Source organism: Penaeus chinensis, chromosome 33, assembly GCF_019202785.1.
Source record: "Penaeus chinensis breed Huanghai No. 1 chromosome 33, ASM1920278v2, whole genome shotgun sequence".
Lineage (NCBI taxonomy): Eukaryota > Metazoa > Arthropoda > Malacostraca > Decapoda > Penaeidae > Penaeus > Penaeus chinensis.
In genome coordinates this window covers 32969259-32981758 of record NC_061851.1, presented here as the reverse complement: position 1 = coordinate 32981758, position 12500 = coordinate 32969259, and the positions used below count along the sequence as shown (strand labels likewise).

General features: G+C 35.5%; 2 protein-coding genes across 2 annotated transcripts in view; one reads left to right on the top strand and one right to left on the bottom strand.

Annotated features, from left to right (window-relative positions):
• LOC125043301 (lysM and putative peptidoglycan-binding domain-containing protein 3-like) overlaps positions 1–3513 on the top strand; it is a 13160-nt gene extending 9647 nt beyond the window's left edge. The window contains exon 3 of the mRNA XM_047639345.1: positions 1266–3513. Coding sequence (XP_047495301.1) covers positions 1266–1787 — 522 coding nt within the window. The 3' untranslated portion in view covers positions 1788–3513. The remainder of the gene's footprint in view (positions 1–1265) is intronic.
• A 4250-nt stretch (positions 3514–7763) lies between these two features.
• LOC125043210 (translation machinery-associated protein 16-like) overlaps positions 7764–12500 on the bottom strand; it is a 5999-nt gene continuing 1262 nt past the window's right edge. The window contains exons 2-5 of the mRNA XM_047639212.1: positions 12068–12159; positions 10737–10877; positions 8905–9053; positions 7764–8099 (exon numbers count right to left, since the gene is read on the bottom strand). Coding sequence (XP_047495168.1) covers positions 7807–8099; positions 8905–9053; positions 10737–10877; positions 12068–12159 — 675 coding nt within the window. The 3' untranslated portion in view covers positions 7764–7806. The remainder of the gene's footprint in view (positions 8100–8904; positions 9054–10736; positions 10878–12067; positions 12160–12500) is intronic.

Below are 12500 nucleotides of genomic sequence, written 5' to 3'. Positions count from 1 at the left end.
TGTGCATTGGCTTCTAATTCTATGTGATGAAAATTTGTTTTAGCTGTAGGAAAAAATGTATTTTCCATATTTTACTTTTAACCTGAAGCCACTGGGGATTGTAAGTACATTTCATACCCACTGTGAGTTTATCTTATTAATTATCTTTACACATAGATAGCCCCATCAGTAGTTTGTCACCAATGAGCCAGTTACCAGCACTATCTCACTTATATCTTTTTCCTTGATTTTGGAAATATCTTTTTATCTTATATTGCTGTTAGGAAAGTAAATAACATTATGAAAATTATCATGTCTGTGGTAATGATAATAGAATTGATATTGATGGTATTAGTTATAAAAAAAAAAAAAGATACAAAAAATAAAGTTCAAGGGAAGGTGGAATAGGGTGAGGTCACGAGGTCTGCTAATTGACTCCTTGGTGGCTAAGCACTTGCAGAGCCATTATTTGTAGGGACATTTCACAAAACAATACTCGTACTACAGTGAGCACTACGTTTTTCTGGTGGCATTGGATTAAGAAACATATTTTTCACTTTGGGGGTTTCCATGAAAATTAAGGTCTCTGATACACATGTATAATAAAAAAGAAAAAAACTTAAAAAATATAATGGGAAGATGTTATATATAAGATAATGTATTTTGCTGGGTATTTTCCCTTGTTTAGTTACCCAATGTTTTCCCACCAAAAAGGGAAATATTGATACATACACTGCATTATAGTTTAGGAAAATGTGTATATTTAACTTTATCTCTTCCACATTATTTTGACAATATAATGATATTATATGTATGTTTTCTGTATGAAGAACTACCAGAGCTTGCAAAATTTAGATATGTTTTACAAATACAGTTTCTTGCAGATGTTTCTTTTATGGAACTATTTTAGACCAAGTAAATCCATTGACTTTTTAAAGTAAACTTTGTATCTAACTCAAAGTTTTCCTCAGAAAAATAGGTATTAAAAGGTATTATTAATTTCTACTAATTTCAAATAAATGTTACCTTTTGACTGTTAAAAATGGAGAAAATCATACATATATAAAGTCTTTCTGCAACCACAAAGGGTTATCTATGCAGTGTGTATGTGCTTCTTGGTATATCTGGAAGTCTGGTCTGCTGATGTCCTGGCTTAGAATGTAATAAAGATTGACAGAATTTTGTCTTTTAGATTCATGCTTTTTAGTATGAGGATAAAGCTGCCATTGGATAATACCCGATGTGCTCAGCTTTTGGATTATAGTAATTGCATATGTTTTTTTCAGGTATCAGAATTGAAGAGAATAAACAAGATCTTCCAAGAGAACGAATTCTTTGCCCTAAACTCTTTGAAGATTCCGGTGAAACCCAACTCTGTTTTGGCGGAGATGCTTGACGAAGAGAACAGGCAGAGGCAGGAGAATGTTGCCAGTACTCGAGCTGCAGTCTTGGGCACAAGGAGTGTCAGCAGCTGCAGTGAGTGTGAGAGTGACTCTGAGATGCATGTAGGCTACATTAGCATCAACCGCATCTTGAAAGACACACGCACCAAGAAGGATGCCAAGAGGTTCCTGGACAATATGAAGCGAGACCTGGCCCAGATCCGCGAGAAGACCAGCACATACAAGGAGTCTCTAGATGAAGCTGCAGCCACACTCACCGACCTGCGGTTTCGGCCCCTAGAGCAGTCAGACAAGTGTGAGGGGGCTGACTGGGGCATCAGCTGGTGGAAGATGATGGTGGCAGTAGTTATCCTCCTGATTGGGATTCCTTTGCTCTTCTTCTGGTACTCGAGTCACAGTAGCTAGGGCCTTCCTGATGGACTGAGAAGGAGCAGGTGAGGGAGAGAGGACTTTGAAGAACTCAGGAGCACTGAGGAGCTTAGCAGAGTAAGCTACTCATCAAATATATGACAAACTTTCTTTTCTGGACTCTCCCTTTGCTTGCTCCTCCAGAATATGGATTTATCTCCAGTGTTTACCTTTTTGAGAACAAACAAGTTTATAATTTGTGCATCCATGAAACAAAGGGAAACGTTAGTGTGATCTTTGTCGTGTATTACATGGACTACAAATGGAACTAGCTAATTATTTCAGCAAATCTTATTCCACTTTGTGTTCGAGTTTGATTCAAGATGAATTGTATGTTTGGAGGAAGTGATAGCTACGTGTTTTTTTTTGTTTTTTTTTGTGCATTATTGGAGGTGCATTTATTCATTGCAGTTGTTATTGTTATGTCTCCCACAACATTTATTATGTACTGTAAATCTTTTCATGAACAGACTTCCAAAATACTTTTAAACTGAACCAGTGATATAAGTCCCTTAATTGACTATTGTATCAGATTATTCAATTTAATGTTGATGCCAAAGTGCAAATTGCTGCCAGATGAATTGAAATTGATGACTGCTTGTGTGAGTAGGAGAAATGAGATTATAGAAACCAAGTTGAATGTGATATTTTTCTGTAACTTTCTATATTATGAGAAAATATGACTCGGTGAGTTCTAGTTTTGATATTGTGAATTTTATTTACTAATTCCAGAACATCAGTGATGGTGAATATTGACCTGTTGATGCCAAGATACATACCCTGTCCACCTGTATGCATACCCTGTCCACTTTGATTTTTTTTTTTTTTTTTTTTTATGTAGATGCATCCACATGTATTTGGTCATGTAGGACGTCAGTTACTAAGCATACCTGATCTCACCCATTAACTGGAATCTTTTAATTTTGAAAAGAAAAAATTTATTTCTTTAACTACAAATATTGCTAGTAATGTTAAGTAATGATAATGTCGATAATAATAATAATAGCAACGTAAGCAACGATAATATTAGAAGTTAGAACATTTCCTGAAAATCCAACCAATGGGATAAACCAGTGGAGTCAGGTAGGTTTAGTGATTGACTCCTTGCAAACTCAGTGCTCATGAAGCCATTTATATGTAAACAAAATTGGCAAAACAAAACTACGGGGGACAGCTCATGTATTCAGCACCAATCGGTTAATGACAGGACTGTTTTATAGTGCTGTTGTTATTATATATAAATAGATTTTAAAATATTGTTATGATTATGCTTTTTCTAATAGTACTGTACGCCATGTCCAGTTAATACCGTTATTTTGATATTAATTTTATTATTTTGATTTACTTATTTTTTCATTATTAATGATTGTTATTTAAGAGCATTGTCTTTTGGCAGAAATATTAGAGAGAGCTTGTGTTGTTAATATTACTGTTATCACTATTATTATTAATATCATTATTATTATTATTATTATTATTATTATTATTATTATTATTATTATTATTATTATTATTATTATTATTATTATTTTCAATTTAATTATCATTGATCAATAATGTTGTTGGTGGTATTATGATGAACATCACCTTTTTTTCCTGTTTCATGGTGGAAAACATTAAGATAAGTCTTAGGATTGTCGTAGATGTCTGTTTACTTATTTATTTATTTATGTTAAGAGATGGTGCTCTGCATGTATACAAATATATTTTTTTTCTAATTATTTTTTTGAATTTTTTTTAGCATTACTCTTGCCTTCATTGTTGTCTTATTATCTGTTGATGTTACTGTTATTAGGGCTATGGACTATCACTATTAAAACATGGTAGGGGAAAATCCACTTGAAATCATCTTTTGTGTGGACGTTATTTCTTTTTTGGGTTTAGTTGGAAAATTTATTTTGAAAGTTATAATTTTAGATCCTCTATGGGTTTGCTTCTCAGCTCTTACAAGAAGAAGAAAAATTGAAATGCTTTTCTCTTAAAATTTAGGCCTCATTAAATATTACTCTTGATTGTGGATTTATCTTGATTTGTATGTGGCATATTGATCTTTGAACACACACACAATTTCTCATTCTTCTCTTTAATTATCTCGCTCTCGCTCTCGCTCTCGCTCTCTCTCTCTCTCTCTCTCTCTCTCTCTCTCTCTCTCTCTCTCTCTCTCTCTCTCTCTCTCTCTCTCTCTCTCTCTCTCTCTCTCTCTCTCTCTCTCTCTCTCTCTCTCTCTCTCTCTCTCTCTCTCTCTCACGCACACTCACACTCACACTCACACTCACACTCACACTCACACTCACACTCACACATACACATACACATACACATACACATACACATACACATACACATACACAAACACAAACACAAACACAAACACAAACACACACACACACACACACACACACACACACACACACACACACACACACACACACACACACACACACACACACACACACACACAAACACACACACACACACACACACACACACACACACACACACACACACACACACACACACACACACACACACACACACACACACACACACACACACACACAGAGGACATTTAGTGAGAATGTAGAGGCTTACATACAAAGAAAAGAAAGAAAGTTATATAGGGGAAACCACCTTTTCTCTTTCAAATAAGACACAGATCCCAATAGTTTCCATGGGGTTCTTGTGACAAATAACATTGACACTTTTTTCTTGTAAAACTATTAAAGTCTTTAAAGGCTGTTATAATACCTGTGATGTCTGGCTAAAGGTGCCAATAATGGGATAGCTTGTACATATTAGATGCATTATTGTATTATTGTAACTATATTGGTGAAAAAAATGTGCAATCATGCAAATGACATTAAAGAGCAGTGCAGTATGTCATTGTTGTCATGGGGGTAGACTACAGGGTCTTTTGACAATAATGGAAATAATTGTATTTTATTTTATTACATAAATAAGTTGAAATATTTTTGAAGATATACTTCTGAGTAAATGAAAGGGTTTGAATGTCAGCTTTGTTTTATTATTGTTATTATTTTTTTTTTTTTTTTTTTTTGTGGTAAGTATTACGAGCTTCCAGGAATCCTATCTCAAGCTGGATAAGGTTAATAATGTGCAAAAATAAGCTCAGTGAGAAGCTTGAAGTTTCACATGTAGTTTTTTTTATTGAGTTTGTGAAGGAAGAAACAAAAACTAAGATTTTAAAATTTGCTGCCTCTTATAAACAAAATGATGTAATAGTTACTGTAATTCAGTAAAGGTGGCTGAATATAAGAACAATATCCTAATGAATATTATGAAGATATAGTTTTATGAAGTTGATATTTTTCATATTGCATAAAACCTATTAAAGAGGTTTTGTGAAAAATAGCTTTGTAAAATGAAAAAATGAGTATTATTTCCTTATGTACATATACAGTCAAGGAGAACAAGTTATTGTTTATATATGATGAAATAACAAGTTGTATGTTGCTGGGTGTTTATTATAATGCATAATGATCCTACAAAAGGTTGTGTAATCATGTTGGATGCTAGAGTATACAGAAGTCTGCTGTCATTTTTCTGAAGTCTCCAAAATCAAGTTCTCAAGGTATATGAACAATTAAAATTATCTAGTTCATTTAGGTTTGTTAGCTGTGGTTGTCGGACAATTTTCATTTCATAAGGGATATACATGAACAGGTGCACTCGCTTGTACATATACACTCTGACCTCACTCACACATCAAGCTTACATAAACCCTTAAAAAAAAAATGTCTTGAGGTATGAGAAAAATTGCAAATAGGATAACTATATAATGAATAAAATTGCCAGAAGCTAATTATAGAATACTTGTAAGGTCTAAGTTTAGCTTCTTACCTACTAACCTGCTCACAGTGCAAAGAAGAGGAAGGTATATTACCCACAAAGAAAACAGTCTTCAGATTCTAGCATTATGGATGTTTATGCTCAGGAACAATCTTTCACAACAACTTCAAATATTTTTTTCAAGACTAATAAGGAAGACCATTTGCTTGGTTGTCAGATTTGAGTCTTGAGTTTATAATCAATTCTCTTTAGGTTATCTTTTAGAACATTTTATCCATGGAGTTTAAACTTATCTGTTGGTATTCATTTATGTCTTCCACCTCTTTATCCTTTTTGCTCCAGCCAATATAACCTAGGCCTTATATCCTTTTATGTTTTATTTATTTGAATCCTTATCAGATAGGAAAGTATTTGTGGGTTGTAATTATTTACAGGGAATGGCTGTTTAGTGCAGCATTTTTTGTAGTTTAGAGAGTTTTTTTTCTCCCTCCTTCCTTGACACAAAATGTGCAAGTCTTGTCATGTATATAGTGTGTAGAACCTATGAATGTAGAGATATTTTATTCATGTTTAGGGAAAAATAAAAACAAAACATATTTAATCCTTGGGTAGTGGTATTATAGAAAATACACTTTTGTGGAATTTTGTTACCTATTAAAGTTATAATTTGGTTTCTGTATATCAAATTCTTTGATTTCATTTAAGTAAAAAAAAAAAAAATTGATTATTAAGAATCTTGTTTTGCAAAGAGAAGAGAGAGATTAAAAAAAAAAAAAAAAAAAAAAATGTAGATGGAACTATGAGACATTTGTTAAAGGACTTATAGCTGGGATTCTTTTAGTTAAGCTGTCATGTAATTTCAGATACGGGACCAAATAGATACCTGCTGAGACTTGCACTTCATTAATAAATCATTTTGTCTTTAGCAACCCATCTTTTATCTCCATGCATCTATCTATCTATATCACTGTTAATTATTCTTCTGAGTGCGTGAGTGAGTGAGTGAGTGAGTGAGTGAGTGAGTGAGTGAGTGAGTGAGTGAGAGAGAGTGAGTGAGTGAGTGAGTGAGTGAGTGAGTGAGTGAGTGAGTGAGTGAGTGAGTGAGTGAGTGAGTGAGTGAGTGAGTGAGTGAGTGAGTGAGTGAGTGAGTGAGTGAGTGAGTGAGTGAGTGAGTGAGTGAGTGAGTGAGTGAGTGCGTGCGTGCGTGCGTGCGTGCGTGCGTGCGTGCGTGAGTGCTGATAATTGCTTATATTTAACCCTTCCTTTTCAACTAAGGAGAACCAAGTGCCTTGTAATGTATTGTAAATGCAGGATTTTTATGGGTTTGGTGTTGGAGTGAACTTTTAAGTATTTCTACTGTAAAATGTAGTCAGTAGACATGAGTAAATTGTGTAATATTAAGGAAAGTATATATTTTGTAAATAAATGTAAGTTCTTGAATGGTTTTCTATTATTTACCTAAATTAACCCATTCACCATGGATATATGTAATGTCCCCTTAGGTTTTTTGAGAATTTTGTTACATACAGATGGCTTCACATGTGCTCAGCCAGCAATGAGTCTAGTGCCTAGTGACTGATACTGATTTCCCCATTCATTGAATTGGAGGGAAAATGTGTTTTTCTTCCAATACTATTGATATCAATACTGTTATTATTCTTAGTTATTATGATTATTAAATTGTTCTTAAAATATTGGTAACATTACATACAATGAAATAATACTAAAGACATTTTCCAAAAATCAAGGAAAAGGGTAAACAGATGAGATAGGAAGAACTAATGACTTGGTGACTATGCACTTGAAGAGCCATCTATGTTAAGACAATAAATTAACTTATATATCAGTAGGCAGGCAGGCATTCTTGCCATCTGAGCCGATTGGTTAAGATATTTTTTATCATATTGTTTTCTTTGAAGGACTATTTTCTAGTTAATTTACACAAACATTATGTCTGATGTAAGAGTAAGTAAAGACAGCAGTTAAAGATTATGTTTTCCATGTCCTGTAAGTGCTGTTTATGAAAGCTATCCACACACATCATAAGAGCACTTTTATATGTAGGACATCTATAGCCACCAACTGCCAGCACATTTCTCTCACTATATGGGACTCAAAGCAAGAGAAAATATGTACAAAAATATTTGAAAAGGAAAACGCACATCTCATCTCAGTTTATTTATACTGACTCTTCAGTATTACATTTTCAACCTTCCATATTGTCATCTTTCTCCCCTTCCTTATCACCATCGTTATCGTTATCGTTATCGTCATCGTCATCCTCGTCTCCCTCCTCATCTACCTCCTCTGCCTCATCATCCATGGTCTCATCTTCTGTTGGTGCAGCAGAGGAAGGCTCTGGCTCAAGTCTGCTCATTAAATTATCCTCGAGGTCTTTTCTCTTGTACTTCCGCAGCTTGAGGTTTGATAGGAACCTCAGTTCTCCTGTCCAAGACTTGAAAGTTTGCAAGTTCTTTGGGCAGAAGAAGTCAACTATTTCTGGTGGGTGGAGAGAGACAGGTGAGCACAGGGACTGGGTTTGTGATTTAGTTGTCCTTACTTTTACAACACCTCTTAGCTGCCTACTGTCTCTCTCTAGCACTTGCTCTCGTTTGCTCTCTCTCTAGCACTTGCACTCACTCACTCACTCACTCACTCACTCACTCTCTCTCTCTCTCTCTCTCTCTCTCTCTCACTCACTCACTCACTCACTCACTCACGCACTCACTCACTCACTCACTCACTCACTCACTCACTCACTCACTCACTCACTCACTCACTCACTCACTCACTCACTCACTCACTCACTCACTCACTCACTCACTCACTCACTCACTCACTCACTCACTCACTCACTCACTCTCTCACTCACTCACTCACTCACTCACTCACTCACTCTCACTCTCTCACTCACTCACTCACTCTCTTCATATATATATATATATATATATATATATATATATATATATATATAAATAAATATAATCTTGCCCTTTTCTCTCTTTCGCTCTGTCTGTCTGTGTTTCTCTCTGTCTCTCTCTGTCTCGCTCTGTCTGTCTGTGTCTCTCTCTCTCTCGCTCTGTCTGTCTGTGTCTCTCTCTTTCACTCTGTCTGTCTGTGTGCCCCTCTCCCTAGCTCTTTCTGTTTGTTTGTCTGTCCTTGTATAGCTATCTTGCCTACCTGCCTTTGACTACCTGTTTATCTCCCTCCTTCCCCTACTACTTATACTTCCATATAGCACATGTTACAAAACTAAAATAAAATAGATCCCTTCTTAGCTTATTTCTAGGACCAAAATTCTTACCAAAGCCATTGTCTCTGAAAAGAGCTGTCTCTTGCTCGTGCACAATCTTTATCGTGGACTCGCGGCTGGCATGCTGGTTTTTGTTTCTTTTCCCAATATTCTGCTTTAAGTTGATTTGTTCAAGTTCTTCCATGTTGCGGTCAATGTATCTGGAATTATGGATTGGTAATTGTTATTGTGTCCTAGGCAGACCATATGAAGATTGATATAGATAGACATTAAAAGACATACAGACAAACAGGTGGATAGATATAGACAGAATGACAGATAAACACTTATCAACTTATATACATACATAAATACATGTATGCATATATACATGTATGTATTATATACCCAAATTACGAAGTACGCTTCCCTATGTTAAAAATTGGGAAGAAATAATACTTAAATATGTACTTTTGAAAGGAAATAAACTATTCATGAAGTTTCTCATCTTGCTAAAGTCAAAATCTAAAATTATAGAATGATGCCCATTTCTTACTTTTGGGGGGCAGGGGGCAAATGGAAACTGAATAGACGCATAAGAGATTAAATACAAACCTCAATAGCCAGCAAACTTTTTTATAAGCTACAAGAGAAAAATGCTTGGGTTCTGAGCAGAATGTCTCAATTTCGAAATAGTCAATCTTTAAAATTAATAAAATCTTTAGGCTTCTGACCTCCAAAATTAATATACAGATGAGCTGGTTCTGATTATAAACCTATAACACAAACTGTGAAGAAAATGATAGTGAACCAAACAGATAATCAGCCTCTTAGTTATTGATGAGGACTGTGACCTCTACGCAGATATGAAATAAAGTGACTATTGTCAAAGAACTATAATAATGTGAAAAAAGTAAGCTGCAAGATGATGCAGTAGGGTGGTCAGGCCATTTCTGCTCCAACTTCACCTGTAGCAGGACCTTGCTATTGCTAAGCAAGCGCTTTATCACTGAGCTATGCCCACTCTGTGCACAATCCCTATATTTATCTAAACAAGTCAATTAAAAATTAGCCTTTATTTCATCTTTTGACCTGAAGAGAGAAGGTAAGATGACGGAAAATTTTCCAATTATGTTTTTTATTTTTTGGTGTATGGTGTTTTTTTATCCTTCATTGTATGCTAAAAGTATATTTAAACATTACCATCTTTTATGTGCTATGAAGGAAAAAAAAAATAGCATGTAGAGGGAAGGTTAGTGGATAAAATATTACAATGCTGTTTCATATATGCAGAACAAAATTTCATAGAGCAAATCCTAGTACTAAAGATTAAAAAAAAAAAAAAAAAAAAAAAATCTACATTGTTCTTTTGTAGGTGTTACATATTATTCAAACAACAATAAGTTTAGTAAGGGAGTGTGTGAATGTGAGTGAGTGAGTGAGTGAGTGAGTGAGTGAGTGAGAGAGAGAGAGAGAGAGAGAGAGAGAGAGAGAGAGAGAGAGAGAGAGAGAGAGAGTGAGTGAGTGAGTGAGTGAGTGAGTGAGTGAGTGAGTGAGTGAGTGTGAGTGAGTGAGTGAGTGAGTGAGTGAGTGAGTGAGTGAGTGAGTGAGTGAGTGTGAGTGTGTGAGTGTGTGAGTGTGTGTGTGTGTGTGTGTGTGTGTGTGTGTGTGTGTGTGTGTGTGTGTGTGTGTGTGTGTGTGTGTGTGTGTGTGTGTGTGTGTGTGTGTGCGCGCATGCACGCGTGCGTGCGTGCGTGCGTGCGTGCGTGCGTGCGTGCGTGCGCGCGTGCGTGTTGGGGGGAGGGGGGGATTAAGTACTATTTTTTCGGAAAGAAATTACAAAAAAATGTTCATAATAAATATTAGTTCTTACGCCTATAACATTGCTACATTACTCCTCTTACTTCTGTATCATATTCAAAACATCCTTTGAAGTGAACACCTCCAAACTTGGATCCATTTCTTTCTTGAACCACAGCAATTTGTCGCCCAGAACTTGCAGCTTCAAGTTATTTTCACCTCTTCTCTTCTTCATTTTTATTTCTCTGTAGATGCATAAAACAATAAGAAAAGGAGTGAGAAAGAATGGGAGGAAAGTATCAAATAATATTGGGACTTTCCACATCTATGTTGTCTTTTGACGATATTAATGTCATATTGATGAAATCCTGTGAATATATAATGTTTCCAGAATTAACCCATGCAAACAATTTTTTTTTAATGAGCAGCATACTATCATAACAAAGGTACTTCTAGAACAATGTTACTTCAACAATAATAATGATAGAGTGTAATAGCACACCAAAGTGCACTCAAACCTCTTGGATATTGTGTTCTGCTATTGTGAAATACTGCTATCATGCATACTTGAAAAGAATTAAAACCCTATGCTAACATACACTAAATTCAAGTTACATGTCCTGGGCACTTGGCATTATGACAGTTTTGACTGGTTACATTATCAGCTGTTGTCAGTCTGAGATGAGTCAATTTGCCCAATCTTAATACTGAATAAGCAGTACAGGTTCTTGACAAGATGAGTATGTATGCTCCTGACCAGCATAGGATGGGAGTTTTGCATGCCAGCCAGCCTTCTGGTGAATGTCAACTTGTCATGCCTTTGTTTATCCTAAAAGTAACTGTGATGTCTTTTATTTTCTCAATAAATTCAGTAATTATTTTGTTTAAGTTCAATATAAAGTCACCATCTACTCGGTTACTTTATCTTCATGATACATTTTGCATTTATTTTGTGGTTTTATGCTTTCCATTTCATACCTGTAATATTGCTTAGAATATTTATTGCTGGGGCAGTAGTATCAACATATATGGGTAAACTGTCTACCTGAGAATAATATAGAATTCTTCCCATTAAGTCTGAAGTTCCACAATCACTAACTTTTACCATCATGTGCAGATTTGTAACTGATTAGGTGTGATAGCAGAGGGTATGTGTATATAGAAGAATAGCATAATGGGCCCCAAATCCAACAATCAAATGCATGAAACCAATAAGATGGCCAGAAAATGAACAGAACTGCTGTCTCACATGGGAGACACTTGTGTTCTCACCTTATACTCTGTGTGGGTCACCTGACACACATCCCAGGCAGTGGTTAATTGCTGCAATAACTACCACGCACAAATTAATTTTTTTTTTCACACAGAGGTAACTGTCGAAGTGAGAGAAAAAAATGAGGATAAGCAGAAGATAAAGAAAAAAATGCTTTCTCACCTGCTGACCATCTTATTTAACTTCTTGGCCTTCCTGCTGTTGGGATGGATGACCTTCTGGTTCTCCTTCAAGACGTTGATTTTGTGCTTCCCCTGTGCAAAGACAAAAGGTTAACTTTAAGGCAGAAGCAGAGGAGAAGGAGGAGGAGATGAAGGAGGAGGAGGAGATGAAGGAGGAGGAGGAGATGAAGGAGGAAGAGAAAGAGGAGGAGGAGAAAGAGGAGGGGGAGAAAAAGAAGAAGAAAAAGAATATGGAAAAATAAATTGTTAATAGTGTGAAAGTGTAGAAGCTTGTACTTGTAGTTTATTTAAGGTGAAAATTTACTAGACATATCTGCAATCTAGAGACCTAACCTAACATAGGAAGAGGTTACAATTCTAGTTTCAGGAAGCCATACAATACAGGTCAAAAATACATGGAATCTAAAGCTATT